General features: G+C 41.2%; 2 protein-coding genes and 1 non-coding gene across 3 annotated transcripts; all 3 read left to right on the top strand.

The window, feature by feature from the left end:
• Positions 1-512: 512 nt before the first annotated feature.
• On the top strand, positions 513-1,334 carry LOC128254710 (general odorant-binding protein 56h). The gene is made up of 2 exons (XM_052983958.1): positions 513-646; positions 736-1,334. Exons 1-2 carry the CDS (start codon positions 587-589, stop codon positions 1,051-1,053), a joined length of 378 nt encoding a protein of 125 aa, XP_052839918.1. The 5' UTR covers positions 513-586; the 3' UTR covers positions 1,054-1,334.
• Positions 1,335-11,060: 9,726 nt separating this feature from the next.
• On the top strand, positions 11,061-13,143 carry LOC128254805 (odorant receptor 56a). Its single transcript, XM_052984115.1, has 6 exons — positions 11,061-11,361; positions 11,570-12,000; positions 12,065-12,280; positions 12,342-12,443; positions 12,755-12,907; positions 12,960-13,143. The coding sequence occupies exons 1-6, from the start codon at positions 11,061-11,063 to the stop codon at positions 13,014-13,016; spliced, it is 1,260 nt and encodes a 419-aa protein (XP_052840075.1). The 3' UTR covers positions 13,017-13,143.
• Positions 13,144-16,459: 3,316 nt separating this feature from the next.
• LOC128255261 (5S ribosomal RNA) lies at positions 16,460-16,578 on the top strand. Its single transcript, XR_008267631.1, has one exon. It is a non-coding gene; the product is annotated as a 5S ribosomal RNA (ribosomal RNA).
• The last annotated feature ends 161 nt before the right edge of the window (positions 16,579-16,739 follow it).

Raw genomic sequence — 16,739 nt, 5'->3', positions numbered from 1 at the left:
TTAAATTTTATTATCCCTAAAACTATCAAAGTAATACAAATATACAAAATAAAGTAGGTGTTGAGAGGACCTTTAATCTTATTTTCTATCTGTTCATCAATTAATTTGAAAAATTATTTAATTATTAAAAATGGACAAAAAATATTTTTTTATACTAAATGTTTATTGCTCGAGGCCTAGCTAAAATAATAAACTTTAAAAAAATATTTAACTTATATTTGTATATTGTTACTTATAAAAAGCAGCTACTACAAATTTTTTATGTTTTTCTAAGCTCTTCCCGCTTTCATTGAAAGCTTTCTGAGAATTCATTGCTTAATATTCAGAGTAGTTTTTCGTCATCAAGCGACTTCCTAAGCTTACGACCTGCAAATCAGTAATTAGCCCGACCCACAGGTTGCCGACCTTGGCTCTAACTTTTGGAATTAGTCAGTCAGCGTGACCGATGCGTCTCTGCTTTTAGTGATAATCAATATGCGGGACAAAAAGAATTGACAAAACGCAAAGTGTCACGCAAAGTGCTGTTCGAACTATAAAAACCGATGCAGTTTTAGCGAGCGATTAGTGAACAAAAAACCGAAGCAAAATGAGGGCTACTCTGACATTGACTCTGCTGCTCAGCTGCTGCCTTACAGGCATTCTGTCGGTGAGTTAGGACTTAGGACTTGCTATAATTTGTAAGTCACTAAAATGGATAAACCTCTTCCCATGCACAATCACACTTTGGATCCCCAGCTGACTTGGGAAATGGTTGATGAATGCTTGAAGGAGAACGGAGTCACTGGACAGGATCTGGCGGACCTACAAACGGGGAAAGTAAAAGCCGATGATGCGAAGGACAACGTCAAGTGCTCCACCCAATGTATATTGGTCAAGAGCGGCTTCATGGACTCCACGGGCAAACTCCTGACCGACAAGATCAAGGCCCACTATGCCAGCACCAACCTAAAGGCTGAAATCGACAAGAAGTTGGAAAGGTGCAGCAACGTCAAGGGGGAAAATGCCTGCGACTCAGCATTCCAGATATTGGCTTGCTTCCAGGACGGCCAATAATCCTACCAATCGGTAGACAAGTTTGGAGCATGACACTTTCAAGAACAATAAAGGCAAGCAGCAGATATGGAGCAGAACCATAAATTCAAGAAATGTGCCAAAACATCAGTTGAAGAATTATATCAAAGGGTTTAGCGCTATTTTAAGGTTATTGAATTTGGCTTGAAGAGGATATATCCAATTTGCAAGTCTGCTTTTGTTATTGCGTCTAACATTTCTAGAAAATTATTATTCGGAAACTAATTATTTAAAGAAGAGCAACTTTAAAATATATATGTGGACAAAAACTGAAAGCCTTTAGTGGTTTGCCTCTAATTTGAATTTGTATAAGGTAAGATCTTGATGTATCCTGATAAGACTATTTAAATGTTTAACTTATTTGCAAATCAAATGCTAGATCCTGAAGATGTGCTACATGATTAGTGATAGTTAAGAAAGATTAGTCTGAGCTCTAAACTAACTTTTTTATTTCAACAGTGCTTAAACATCTTTCTTTCATTTTGAGCCCGATAGCCTTTTCGGTGGCTAATTTGGGAAATATTCTCGCAAGCGTCTGTGAAATGCCAGCAATTTAATTATTTCCAACCGCTTTGGCGAAAAGGCAAACAGAGCCACTCATAAAATCATAGCCACCGGCAACAATTTCAATCGAATTGTCAGGGTCGGGACACTCTTTGCGATGGCCCAACTCCATGTTGTTGTTATCGAAGACAAACTAAGTTTTCATATATAAATAGACGCTGCCGGCTGGAAGCGCTGTGGCCCGATTCTCTGCGATTTTGGGGGCAGGCTATTGGGTACATATTGTATTCCGAGGAATTTTTAATTTCTTCATTGTGAAAATATTTATTGAAACCGAATAGCGCCGAAGGCATCGAAAAGTTGACGGAGCACTCGCACCAAACGAAAAGGGACAAAAGAAAAACAAGAGCCCGAAAATTGCGCAACTCGAGGAGTTCAATGGTATCGGAAAATCTCAAGATTGGGAGCTATGCTGGATGCTGGGTTGGAGCTTGGTGGGTGACTTTAACGGAGCTCAGTTGCAGTTTAAAGTTAAGTCCGTAGCACGGGGCACGATTCACGATGAAAACTGGACAGCTCCGGTAATAGCCACTGAAACCTGGGCAAACAAATTGAATGAAATCAACTCGTTAAAAAGTAAATAACTCTGATGAATGGCTGAACTGCACAAAGGGCCGACCGGCCGGCCGGGCTTCCAGGTGGCCTCAGGTAGGAAATTCCGGGCTCTTCGCCTGCCAGTCAATTGAAAATGAAATACAAATAAAATGCAAACAACCGGCCGACGCATCGGCCACATACAAATGTTGGCTAAGCAGCAGGCTACAGGATACGGCGCTGACGATGTCTGGACTGTCAGGAATGGCCAAGGAAATTAGTAGACCTTGGGCACAAAAAGGAGCTGAACATGTTGAAAAGGCAGTAGGAAATGGGCTGTAAGCCGCCGCAAGCCAAGCAGGAGCCAACAAGCCAGGACATCTGCCGCAGGGGGCAAGGAGCTGGATGTTGTCCTTTCACATTCATCGATGAACTTTCAATAACAGAACTTTAGCCTGCCGATTTTTTATGGCCACCGGGTTTCCTTCGCTTTGCCTTCTATGCACCCCTTTTTTTCAAGGATATGACATTGAATTGCACTGGTTACCAGCCGAAAGTGCAGGATGGCAAAAGTTTGCATCCGGCAATAGTTTGGGCCTGGGACGGAAAAAGTTGTTGCTAAAAAGTTACTTTGCGAAAGGGATAAGAGCTCTCGAAACCTATCGAAAACTTATCTGGATAAGAAGATATCTGGAAATAAAGCGCAGATTCTTTTCATCACATAAAATATTTATAATTGACTTCTTACTGGGTTTAAAAGGTTTTTAGATTAGTGCACTGAGACAGAAGTTCTAACATTTTCTAATAATAATAATAATAATTAATAATCTAAGATTAATAATAATAATAACTAATATTTTCTTTCAACTACTTTTTATTTTATGATTTAGTTGGTTTAACTATATGCTATTGGGTTAAAATATGAAAAGAATATTAGTTGTTTGATTAGTTGATGTTAAAAAAAATAAAACTATGTGAACTTCTCTTTTGTCTACAATGTTTAATGCAGGATAAAGTTGTAAAATAAAAATAATAAATACATTTTTTTTGAGAGTGTAGAGCTCCCACCATGAAACCGTCAGTTTCACACCCAAAGCCATGAGCTTAATTACATTCCAGAGGGTTTTGAGCGAGCACGATCCCTGGGTTAGACGTTGCCACGGCAACACGCATTTCACTAGCTACCTTGCCGCTGCTGTTGACAACATTTAGAGCTCCGCTTTACATTCAGATTTTGCATCGACTTCACCTTCCGACGCCGACGACGACGTCGCCCGCCCAACCGCAGTTTATTAAAAGCTAAACAGCCAAGTTGCTGATGCCGCTGTCAATGGCAAGAGCAGGAAATATGCATAAACCGAGATAGACTAAGGGAAATGCAGAATCCCCCAAAACCCAAGACCCAAACCAACCACTCCGGTCCAATCCAATCCCAGCTCGGCATCAGCCAAGTCAAAACCCATTCAACAACAGTTTCGCATAATTGTAAATTCAAGTGGAATGAATGAATTTACGCTGAACTCGACAGAAAATACCAGCAAACGAATGTTGCCGTTACCATCGCTTTTGCTGTGCTGTTGCTTTTGCTGTTGCCGGTTTTCCCGAGCAGGTAACAGATACACATAAAGAAACTATCCATGAAGTTGTGTACACTTTTATTTTCACAGGGAAAAGAAGTAGCATGAAGTTATGAACAATTATTTACTTTATTTTTAATTAACACCCCTTTTTAAATTTCATGCTTATCATAGTCAAGTTGTTTGTTTCTTTGGGTAAATCCTTATTTACTTATTTTCCAGAGCTAAATGGATAAAACAAGTGAAATAATACAAACGGAATTTTATAGAAATTTTATAATTTTAATTATAAAATTATGAAGAATCATAGATTTACCTTATATTTCATTTGCATAATTTGATTTCGATTGAAGTTTTCTAAACTAGACAAAGTTCTGTTTACTTATTTATGTTTAAAAGAAAAATTGATTTGTTTTAAGGTGATGTTATGTTTGTTTGAACACTTAAATCATATCCGGCGGATAATTTTTGTAATGGCGTGTTTACAAAAAGTTTATCCAAAAATGGAGCTACGATTCTTAAGGTGTAACAGGTAACTGTGAAGAAGGTAACGGATGCTGATGGCGATGGCAATGGAGATGGCGATGGCTAACGGTAACGTTTCCCAATGGCGCGCAAACAATATGGCGTCGCCGTCGAGGTCGAGGATTCAAAATGGGGTTGTGGGCGGTGGGTTGTTCGGTTGCTGGGCGGTGAAAGTGGGAGTGGCAATCGGGAGTGGGTGGCCCGTTAGCTGTGGCGGAATCACGTTGCCTGCATATTTTCATTCATTCGTTTCAACGTCAACGTCTGCCGACGACTGCAAAGTTATGGAATGCATAACGGGCTGTGTACTCCCCTTATGTATTTGCACTTTTGTGTATCTGCCGGATCCAACAGCGCTTGAATGTGCACACTTCTTGTTGCTCTGTTGGCTTACCCTTCAAGTATTTACGCCTTTATTTATTTAACATTTCAATTGCATATTTTCGCACAAAAGCGCGTGCCGAACCGAGAGGATGGCGTTGATGGTGTGCCAGCCCCTAGCTGTGCAATGTCAATGCCCACCGACCTCAAAGGGTTAATTCGAATGCTTGTGGGAGCTTAGCGCACACAAATTTCTGGAGGTCCTGCACGTTTCCATGGGCGTGACCCATGCAAAATGTCCAGAGTCAGTGTCAATGCTCTGGGCTTAAAAACTTTTTAAGAGGGGTTTCGTAAATGGGAAGTAAATATAATATTAAATTCATCCAATCAACTGGATATGTGAACATTTACATTTACGGATAAAAACTTTAAAATACCACAGCATCTATTTAAGTTCATAAAAACAAGCTGTTCTTAAATTAATTAATCATAAGTAGAACACTTTATGTCAGAGGACTTAAGTTCTTTTAAAGTGCTAAGTACATCATTCTAAAATGCAATATTTTCAAAATAACTTAAGATTTTGTTTTATCATTGGCAACTATAATTAATAATTTAGTCACGACTATCTTTTTATTTTACAGTATTTTTTGTTTCCATTGTTTCCATTCAATTATAAATTTTTTCTGGAGTTTAAACTTTATAGTGGGAACCGAGTTTACTTCACTCAACGAAAACCGGGTGAAAAAAGGTGAGTGCAACTGACAGTGTGATGGCCATGTCGAACATCACACCTTATTCCAAAACTGTGTATACAACACTTTCATTTTTCTTCAGACAGCCAGCCGCCATTCCATTTCGTCATCATCATTTTCATTATGAGCGGTGAGATGATGCTGTTGCTATAGCGATTTTCACTGGCGCCCAAAAGTATGCATTACTAAAGGGCGATTTTTCTCAAGTGTTCCCGCTTTTGGTTTAGTTTTTTGGGCTCTTTTGGGGCTGCTTGTGATGCTCCTGCTGGTGACATCGATTGTTATTGTTGGCCAAACAATGGCAAACATTGCCGAATACATTTGCCTGCGCCGCCTGCGAGTATCTATGCGTACGTCTGCATGTCACTCGAGATAAAGTCAGATTCGGAATGGGAGAGGGAGGATGATGCCAAGATTGATGGTTGCCTCCTAAATGATACCTGATTGAGTGTGCCGGCGAGTGTTTGCCCCGGCATACATTCAATATTTGCAGGGGCTCAGGACTCGTACCGCTTAAGTGTCATTCTGTGTTCTCGACACGCATTTTATGGCAGCGCAGACTGGCAAAGTTTTGCAAATATGTTTGCTTATATGCGGATCTGGGTTCTTCGTGGCCGCTTTCTCAAAATGCCGCTGACATTGAGTGAGATAAATGGTGACAAGTTTGTAGGCCAATTTGCGAACTAAACCGTCTAGCAAGCGCCACACACAAACACACACACACTCACACACCTTGGCGCCCATTACGCCAATCTCGCCCGACGTCGATGGCGCACACAATTAACTCCGCCGGGCCTGAAATAAAATGCAGCATGCTACAATTTCGCCAGCAAGTTGCATTTCACAGTTGACTGTATCTGTATCTGGAGCTGGAGCTGGCTAAAGCTATTTAGCTTTAGCCATAGCCATCTAACGGTTCTTCGCGCTGGCTGGCTTCTTAACTTTGGCTCAAAGCGCTTGTCGTAATTTTCGCGCCATCAATTTGGAATTACTTGTAGCGCGCTAGTGCTGGGCGAATTACATGCTTCATTGGGCCTTTGCCGCCGATTGAAGATGGCAAACTCTTCTTTGGGCACTGAGTTCGAAACCAGCCAGGTGCTCGATGATAGCTCCATGACTCCATGGCTGCTGGGCTGCTGGAATGCAGCTGCGATTTTAGCATAAGTAGCGCAAATTGTATGCATTTCGATGGAACGCCCCGACAATCGGAGCGAGCGACGCAATTACCGATAAATGGAAGCTGGCTTTCATCCACTTAACGCTTGTTATGGCAGCTTTACAAAGTGTTGATTCCCCGACGCTGCAAATTAGATAACTGGCAGAGTGTGGAAAGGCAACTTATTATATAAGCTGATTACCCACAGGAAATATCTCAAGATTGCCCATCAATGGCTGCACTTGCACTTCAATGGCCAGTGATTTGGGTGAACTAATTTATTTAAATGGTTTTTATGCTTTCGAAATTTAGTCCGTCTGTTACTCTGTAAACTAAACTACGAGTTTTTGAGCTTTTAGCTGTGACTTTAGTCAGCATAATAAAAGGATCATTATATAATATATACCCTCAAGGCTTTTAGAAATGGTATATAAAAGAAGCAATTATTCATTTATCTACGTAATGCAATATTAATATATTAATATTTATTTCAAAAAATTAAATAAGTTAATTAAAATTTACATTTGAACAATAAAAATTTTACTTTTGGACCTGTTGTATCGTTACAATTGGGTAAAAATTTAAAAATTTTTTTTAGCTTTTCATTAAAACCAGCAAACTGACTTTCTGATTGAAACTTGTAAGATTTCGCTGCTGACCACTGTATCCTTACGATTAATCCACCCTTAGCCGATGTACGGCCCACCTTTCGCAAAATAAACCCCCAAGTATTTTTTAGCTACCGGGAAAAACAAGCTATCCTCACGCTCGCTTCTGGCCGCAATTTATGCCTCGAAACGCTCCTCGAAGCGGGACACGCAAACCAGCCCCCGCATTCCGAGCCCGGGGGCAAAATGAAATAAAAAGGATAAAAACTGAGGCAGCACAAACTGCATTCATCCGCTCACAATGCTCGCTACCAACACAAGTACAAACAAACGATGGCGTGCCTCTCGGGATTCCAAATGGCTGGGGACGGGGATGGGGCAGGGGCAAGAACGGGGTCGGGATACTTGGCGTATACTTTGTGCCACGACTACTTTTTACTTTTCTTTAACATTATTTTGCACTTTTCAATTAAAAAAGTGTGCACCCCACGCAGCCAGGGTGTTCGGAGAACCAGAAGAACCCGAAGAGCCAGGGAAACAGGCATACAGGGAAACAGGCAACCAGGCACCAGCAGACCCGTCAGACACAAGCCAACAAACTACGGCAAAGGGCAAAAGTAACCCCAAAAGCGGTGGAAACACGCTGACGAGGGGACCAGTGGGTGGAGGAGGGGCAGCAGCTGCCATAATTATAATTTCTTAATGCAAATAAAAACTCTCTGTGCTGATTTTTCGCTTTTGTAGAGAACCACAATTTAAACATTATGGACTTTTACTTGGACGCTTCGCGCACGCTCTCTCATTTGTGGTAATGCCCTATATCTGATAGTGGGTCTCAAGGCTTCATTAAAATACACAGGTGCAGCTAAAGATCGAAGTAATAAATTAATGTGGATGTATAAGTATATAGACAGCATAATATCAAAGTTTTTCCATTTTTCAGTTTTTAAAAAGAAAAAATTTTAACTTTACAAAAACTTAATTGAATATAGATACACTTTTAGAGTAACATGTATTGTGCTAGATAACTTAAAGGTTAAATAAGGTTAAGAAATGTTAGAAATTTCTTTTCTTTCACAGTTTTGTGCATTATATATATATTTCCAAAAAAAAAAATCTCGTCAAATATTTCAAATAACAAAAGAAACTCCAACAAAGGGTGTACCGCTTTCAACTTGTCGCCCAAATATACTGCAATCTCACGTTTGTTTTTCTTTTTCTTGCGCATTGCCAAGGAAAAAGTAGAAAAGGGTTAAATTGGGAATTTTCTGCTGTTCCTGTTTGAGCTACATGGGCCTTGCCCCCTTCGGTCGCCCACCGATGTTGACCATTGTGGCCATTGCAGTGCCAACAAACATGCATAGTTAATGAGCGAAATAAAAAGCTGTGGCCCCTCAGCCACACACACACACACACACACAGAACACACACACATCGCACATCGCACACCCATTCGTACATATTTAAGGGCCTGGCTTTTCAGCGGCGTGCGCAATGAGCTTACGTGGCGTATAATTAATATTAAATGTTATACTTATAAATTAAATAAAATGGCGCAACTGAAGCTGCCTGGGCTGCTCCCTCTTCTTTCAGCCGCACGATTGATGACCTGGCGTCAGGCAGTCAGCGCAAATATATACTTATGCTCCATATAGGACCTTTGTGTGTACAATGGAGCATGTTAAGGATTTCTGTGTTTGTGGGTATCGGTCCCACTTTAACCTCCGAGTTATAAATGTGTGTTTGCCAAGTTTGACTTGCTACTTGCGCCACTTCCGCTGTGCGGAAAAATACTTTTGATTTGATTTTCACCAAATGTCAACTTGACGTCACGTCGTCTGGAAGGAAAGCGGAAAAGCGGGAAAGCGGACGTCGTCGTTGTCGCCGCCTTTGTTGTGCCGATTCAACTGCATGATTTATTGTTTTGATGAAATTGCGTGTAAACAATTTAGTGGCTGGTTGGCGCCCAACGCCCAAGTAAACTCCGCCCGTTCTTTAAGTCTATGGAGTTTTGAAAGACTTTATTTAAGGTTAAATATGGCTATATTTCATGGCCAACAACAAGCGGCAAAGTTGCATAGTTTGAAGTTCTTTACAAACGAAAGTTTGAAAGATTTGCTGCGAACTTAATGGCAAACTAATATAGTTTTGATGATGGATTATAATCTATAAACCTTCGGAGGCGAAAGCCTTTTTTAAATATGGGTACAATACAAACCAATAAAAGGAGACTCAAAGCGTGATCAATAAACAAAACTGCAATATTACAAGATATCATGACAATTTGCCACCGCTTCTGAGCTGACCTTTTAGCCTTGTAAATGAACAGCAATCGTAGTAAATATGGAAATACCATTTCGAAACGGAAGCCACAAAACCCACAAAGATGTCAGTGGAGATGGAGTCAGACCACACGAACTTTCGATGGGAATCCCCTTAGTTATGGGGCAGTTAAAGCTGCAAGTTAACCACAAAACTGAACGCAGCATCGTGTGCAATTCCGACTGCCAATAAATATGCCATAACAATAAGCAAGGCGAGCTAATATCCGATTACTCTGCCCCGGCAAATGTGGCGTGAAAAGCGCCAAGCCAAGCCAAGTAATGCCAAGCCAAGCCAATACAGACAGATACTCCTCCGAATCCTTCCTCTTCCTCTTGCACTTTGGTAACCGAGCATGAAACAAACGCATAAGTAAATACCAGAAACGAGTGACTTTCAATATCCTCACAGGCTTATTGCTTACAGCAAATTTCACGCCAGCAGACAGACAAATACGGAGAGCTGCGAATGCATTTACACATTTGCAAACACAAACATCAGAGAGACAGTTGCAAACATGCAACATACAAATATGCGTGCTGTGAGTTTTCCACCCAAAAACCCCTCCAGCTCCATCGCCATTGCCTGACATTTTCCCAAAGCTTGGAGCTTGGAGCTTGTGAAGCACATCCATGCTGGATTCGGTGCTGGACTGGGATCGGTTCGCACCCAGTCATGTCTGAGTGCGTTCCCTCCAACGCATTTACGTTTATTGCATTTGTAAATTATTCACACACGGATATTAAATGCAAATTGTGAAATAGACGACACACTCGTGCCGCACACGCTCCGCTCCACAGATACAATATCCGATGATGCCCATGCCCATGCCCCCATGTATATATTGGCGAATTACTCAGCTCCTGCATATGATTGTCACATGCAAAAACGAATCGAGATTCTCCGATTTCCGACTCTCGCCTCTGGTCCTCGCATTTGATTTCCTTGAATGCCCTTTGCTGGGAGGACCTTTGGCCCCCATGTGCGGTTGCGTGGGTCGATAGTCTATAGTTGGCAACGCAATCTGACCACTTGATTGACTCCGGACCTCGTTTGGTTCACCTGGTTGCCGGATTTTGCTCCTTTCTGGAATTCGATCCGACGAACAGAGATCAAAAATTAATTTTATTAAAGCCTGGAGGAATGGCTCTCAGAACCCCATTTATTCGCTTTCCATTACCTGATTACCTTCTGGCCTGGCTGCCAGGGAAGGACACTCTCGGAAAGTGAGCAGAAAAAGTTAGGAAAAAGTTGAATTTCACTATAGTAAAATTTCACCCGCATGCAACGCTGCCTAAACATTACGTTTGACATTACAGCTCCTGGATGTGGACAAAGTTTTGGGTGCCGGAGAGCGTAACATGCAAATCAAATTTAAACTTGCCAACATTGCCAACAATATTTGAAGGCCATCTGCCTGAGGACAAACACTTTGCACACTGCCAAATCGTCTATGCAGAACTGCAGCACCTGTCGGTAAATCAGTAAACAGTAACAATTATTTGACAATTATTGGCACTCGTCCGGAACCCTTGATAATTATTCCAATTAGCACCAAGACACCTAGCTCTATGGCCCTATGGCCCTATAAAAGACCATCGAAAGTGCTGCTAGTCAAACAGTCATAATGTTCAGAGTTAAGGATCTACTGCTCGCGCCGGAGACGTTCGACGATCCGATCTTTAGAAACCACCTTTGTGGCTTTCGATTGTACGGGTATGTGGCATCCACGGACCAGAAGAGGCCTTGGTTTAGCCTCGTCCGTTGCATATTTTTCACGGTTTCGCTCTGGATGTGCTGCGCTCTAATGCTAGCCCGGGTTTTCCGGGGTTACGAAAACCTCAACGATGGTGCCACAAGCTGGGCCACCGCTGTCCAGTACTTTGCGATGTCCATTGCCACTCTGAATGCCATTGTGCAAAGGGATAGTAAGTTTAAAAACTAAAACAAAAAGGAACGATATAATCGATTGCCCCGATTTTAGTGGTCCCGATCTATATATTTTAGGATTATATAAACAATAGATGCCTAGTCTTAGGTAAAAAACATATTTTAAGACATTTGACTTTCTTTCAATCTGAATTTTCCCTTTAAAAATTTGCCGACTCTTCTAAATCTAAACTTATACCTACACAGGAGTAATTGGACTTTTACGAGTGGCCCACGCGGATATCCAGAACCTTATTTCCGAAGCTGACGATCGGGAGATGGAGCTCCTGGCCGCCACCCAGGTGTATACGCGGAACATTACCTTGACGTTGTGTGGACCCTCGTTCATTGCTGGATCGATGGCATATTTGGACTGCATCTATAGGACTGTGTTTTTACCGAAATCGGTATTTAACAGTTCGGCGGTGCAACGAGGGGATGAACAGCCCATCCTGATGTTCCAACTGTTTCCCTTGAAAGAGCTGTGTGACAACTTCGTAGTGGGCTATATTGGAGCCTGGTACGCTCTGTCTCTCGGAATGACGGCCATCCCCATGTGGCATACCTTTATCACTTGCCTCATGAAGTACGTAAACCTCAGGCTGCAGATACTCAACAAGCGGGTGGAGGAGATGGATGTAAGTATCCTTGACCCATCAGGATAGTTACAATTATTTATATTTCTTATTTACTTCTAAGTAGATAACACGACTGAATCCGAGATTGGTAATAGATCGTCTAGCGCCAACTGAGCTATCGCATTGGAGAAAGCAACTCCTTAGGGTTTTTGTAGAGGAACAGATAAGGATTCGGAATTTGGTCTACGAGATACAGCATCTGATCCGCGTGCCCGTCATGGTAGATTTTATTATCTTTTCGATTTCCATGTGCTTTCTCTTTTATGCCTTGGCACTCGGCGTAAGTTTGAAACCTCCCAAACTTAAGTTTTAAAGAAAATTTAGGAAAAATGGTTTCTCAGATTTCCAGCAAGATGGATTACTTCTTCATCGGTATATATATTTTTGTGATGGCTGCCATACTGTGGATGTATCATTGGCATGCCACTTTAATTGTTGAATATGTGAGTATATTTTTAAATATTTAGTTTTAAGCATCATTTTTGTGAAATCATTCATGTATTGTTTGTAACAGATAGATAATACTTCTTTAATATTATCGGTTACTTATATGTAAGAGTATTTTTTTGTTTGTTTTTTTGACTTAATTGCATTGCACAAAAAAGAGGTAGTTACACATATCGCATGAAACCGTATGAATTTACAAAATCTATGCCTATCTTTCGTCGTTTTATTTATTTATCTCCTTTCCAGACGATTTTTGTTTACTTCCTTTTCGTTTAGACAACTCGATTTACCTTCGAATCATTTTCAGAACGATAAATTGTCTTTTGCCTACTTTTCCTGTGGATGGTATAACTTCGATGTCCCTTTGCAGCGGACGTTGCTCTTTGTGATGATGCATGCCCAGCGGCCGATGAACATGCGCGCCCTGCTGGTCGAACTGAATCTAAGGACCTTCATAGACGTAAGGATATGGTGTGCCTAGATTCATTGATTTTAAACCATTCCCTTTGCAGATTATGCGTGGGGCCTATAGCTACTTCAATCTGCTGCGTAGCTCCCACCAGTATTAGATGGCAAGCCTTTCCCCGGGCCTAATCAAATGCCATTGCGCTTGTCAACTCGTTTGGCTAACATGACAGTAAACAAGCCATGCAATTCATTTTGCCCGGCCCACACACAAAAAAGGGGCGAAAAAAAATAAAACTAAGGAAACGGAAGTCAGACGGTGATGTGGAAAAAGAATGAAGGCAAATGCTAAGCCATTTTACAGCGCAAATAAACGTGCCTCAAAGTGAAGAGACGCCTGCTACTCAAAAAGCCAATGCAAGTAACGGGCGACATCATTTATCACTTGTGGAACGTCGCATGTCACTGGCATTGTATGTGTTTTGTTATATTGTCTTTCTCAATGGATATAAAACGATTTTTGCACTTCTTACCCAACGAACCACTAAAATACCGACTCAAACCAAACCAAACCAAACCTCCCGCCTCTGGCATTTCCCTGCCGTGCCTCTAATTGTCTTGGGGGTTTAGACAAAGGAAATTTATGCGTCTGCTCCAGCAAACGGTCAGATACATCAAGCCACCACCACCACCAAACATCAGTGAAACTAACCAAACAAACAAACCGAATCGTTGTCCCCCTGGGTGTATTTTTTAATATTATTAAGAGTATAGACAAAAAGTAGAAAAATAAAAACAACCCAAGACCGAACCCACACCCAAATAAACACGCATTTTGTTGCGGTTGTTGTGCTCCCTGGGATTACACAAAGTGGCTAAATGGCTGATAAAGGCACACGCCGAACCTCGGCTACTAATGAGTATTAATGGCGGGTTACGAGCGCGGCAGGTATGCCAGAGCAAGAGCCAGACCATCTGAGTCCTCGGAGGGTGACAAAAGCGAGGGTCACAGATAGTTGGTTAACAGCGTGAAAAGGGTTGTTGGTGAACCACTCGATTGAAATCTCTCTGATGAGAGCGTTACCCCTTTAAAAAAAAACGGAAGAATGCGCTGATATATGAGATACATATACTTTTTTATATTTCAGCGGCATCTGTAGCTCACATTTGTTCAAACAAACAAAACACACTGAAGGGGTGCTTTTTTATTCACCATTTAGTGATCATGTTGAAGTACTAAACTCCAACTAAATACGTAAATATTTTCAAAATAAACAAATGTGATTAATCAAACTTACTATGGGGGTTAATTTGACATTAAACTACAAAAGATGACTACTTCGAATCTTTTGTAGTCAATTGTAATTTCCCAACACAAAAACATGACTTTGCCGTTTGAAAAACTTTAAACCAATTTATTTGATAAAAAAAAAATAAAAACTTATACTACTTAATACGTAGGCTATTTTAATTTTGTAGTAGCTGAAAGTCACGATGGACTTTTTTCTAGATCATATTTTTAGACCGCAACACAGAATATAATTTGGCAAAAATAGAAAACCACATGGCATTGGCATAGCGAATTCCTGGCATCTGCTGCCGGTATTTTAAGCAATATTGGCAAATTTTTTATGGTTTTCGTTGCGCACGTTTTTTGTTGATTATTTATGACATTACATACATAATGCAAGCGTAATGGATGCGAGTGTTCATTAAGCACAATGAATGTCGTGCACTCAGTGTCAACCCTCGGCCCTCAAAGGGAAAATGCGTTGGGAGCCCGAGTATATTGTATGATGCGGTATGGTAAGTGTGTAAGCCACCCTCTTTGGGTTTTGCAGTTTTGCGAAAAAATTAAAATTTGCTGCACACATGTAATGAATATTTACAATACACTGCTGCCCTACCGCCACAAAAGAAATGAATTCAAAGGGAAAGCAATTCTCGGAACGGGGCCACAAAGGAAAACCCCCTTTAAGAAAGCAAAACCCACTCGCTCCTTACCCTTATGGGTGGTGCAAAAAATGAAGCCAAAGAATTGTCGTATGTTACGATTATGCGTAGACATATCTGTGAAGCAGAAAATGACTTCCGTGAATATATCTTTTCTGAAAGTGAACTGAGTGACATGCTTGCTCGTTTTAAAGAAACTGATGTTATTCATAATTGAGTTTATATTTATACCTATTCAAAATGAGAAAGTGTTCCATTCATAACTATTACCTTTAAAACTAAATGGGGACACAACAAAATTAATTTCCTAGAAATTAGGTGGAAGCCATTTGATAGAAACATTTTTATTTATGCAGCCATTCACAAGTATAATTCTTTTTTTCACTTAAATACGTGGGTGTACGTTTGTTGCGCTACCAAAGCACTCCACTTTGGCCAACTAAGTGTTTTGCCATTAAACATTTACGATGGCACAGTTAAGGCAGCACACACGCGTGACTTGGCCAGCTGTTAGGTGGGAATAAAAATGGTTATTAAAATTAATTAACGCACGGCGATTTGTTGCCCGGCGCCATAACGCGAAATAAAGTTGTAGTTAAATTTTGAATGCATTAAATTAATCATAAGCAGTTTTCCCATCTGCTCGCCGGATATGAGCACTCGAGCTTGGCCAAATGGAGGAGTCGAAAGTCAGAGAACTGCAGTTGTCACCAGAGTACCAGCCCTGCCCAGGATATCATACACATTTGAATGCAACTGATTAATCATGGATAAAGTTGTTCTGCCGTCGCAGGTCACAGTTGCTACTGCTGGTCACGTGACTGCCGACAATTTGACTTCAAACACATTAACAGTTACGGTCAGAGGAGAGCCGGATAACTCCCGGGGAGCAAATACGGGTCCTGCACGCAGAGGGTTTGTCACCAGCAACAACTTAACTTGGCTAACTAAAACTTTTCATGCATTGCCGTTGACAGTGCAATAAACATGCCAAAACAAATGCAGCAGCGGCAACAACAATGGCAACAACTTATGAAAACAAAAGCGTCAACTGACCCGCCCCCACCACGCCCATCCTGCATGACATCTTCGTGGTGGGAGGGGGCTATAGCGGAGGGTTGTGGATCTGGAGCTACCCCTTCCGAAATAGACACGTAAGCCAGTGAAATATTTAGCTGCTGGAAGAGTGGGGACCTGTGAATAGTTCGACGCCTTTTTCCAAGAATTTCGAAGGGGGCGAAACTACTTTACTGATTTATGAAGTTTGCACTGACATTGGAATTTTTACGAGGGCCAACTTTAAATTGGCTTAATTGATGCTATTGTAAAGCCAAACTACTCATGTGAAAACTGATACATTGCAATTGTAAGATTTCATTCAAAATTAAATTTAAAAAATTAAAAAAGCGTTTTGGCCAGCCAGTTCAAATAAAAACTCAGTCCAAGCTTTTGTCGCCTATTCCAAAATTACTTATTGCACTGCTTTTCACAGCAATACGTTCAAAACCTTTGCAATGTTTTTGTTACTAATAAAAGCGTTTCCATTATTTTCCTAAGGCTTGTGCTAGGTGTGAATAGAAACAAATGACTGTATCTGCATCTGGGCAGGACCGAAAATCAGAGTATAAGGCCAACGCTAAGCCCTGCGACTTTCGCCAACGACCATACCACGCTGAACACATCGGTTCTCGTCCGATCACCGAAATTAAGCAGCGTCGGGCGCGGTTAGTACTTAGATGGGGGACCGCTTGGGAACACCGCGTGTTGTTGGCCTCGTCAACAACTTTTTGCTTTTGCCACAACTTTTTGCCTTATGCCGTATGCCGTATGCCGTATGCCTTTCCCGCTTTTATACTTTTATTTAACGTATTTAAAAAGCGTTTTGGCCAGCCAGTTCAAATAAAAACTCAGTCCAAGCTTTTGTCGCCTATTCC

Source organism: Drosophila gunungcola, assembly GCF_025200985.1.
Source record: "Drosophila gunungcola strain Sukarami chromosome 2R unlocalized genomic scaffold, Dgunungcola_SK_2 000006F, whole genome shotgun sequence".
In the NCBI taxonomy this organism is placed as follows: Eukaryota; Metazoa; Arthropoda; class Insecta; order Diptera; family Drosophilidae; genus Drosophila; species Drosophila gunungcola.
The sequence above is the reverse complement of the archived record's forward strand: the minus strand, read 5'-3'. Positions and strand labels throughout refer to the sequence as shown.

Excerpts from the sequence above, each read along its gene's own strand:
- LOC128254710 (XM_052983958.1), top strand. The coding sequence starts at position 587 with ATGAGGGCTACTCTGACATTGACTCTGCTGCTCAGCTGCTGCCTTACA. Across the intron at positions 647-735 it reads GCCTTACAGGCATTCTGTCG|CTGACTTGGGAAATGGTTGA; the intron begins GTGAGTTAGGAC and ends TTGGATCCCCAG.
- LOC128254805 (XM_052984115.1), top strand. The coding sequence starts at position 11,061 with ATGTTCAGAGTTAAGGATCTACTGCTCGCGCCGGAGACGTTCGACGAT. Across the intron at positions 12,001-12,064 it reads AGCGGGTGGAGGAGATGGAT|ATAACACGACTGAATCCGAG; the intron begins GTAAGTATCCTT and ends ACTTCTAAGTAG. Across the intron at positions 12,908-12,959 it reads ATCTAAGGACCTTCATAGAC|ATTATGCGTGGGGCCTATAG; the intron begins GTAAGGATATGG and ends TTCCCTTTGCAG.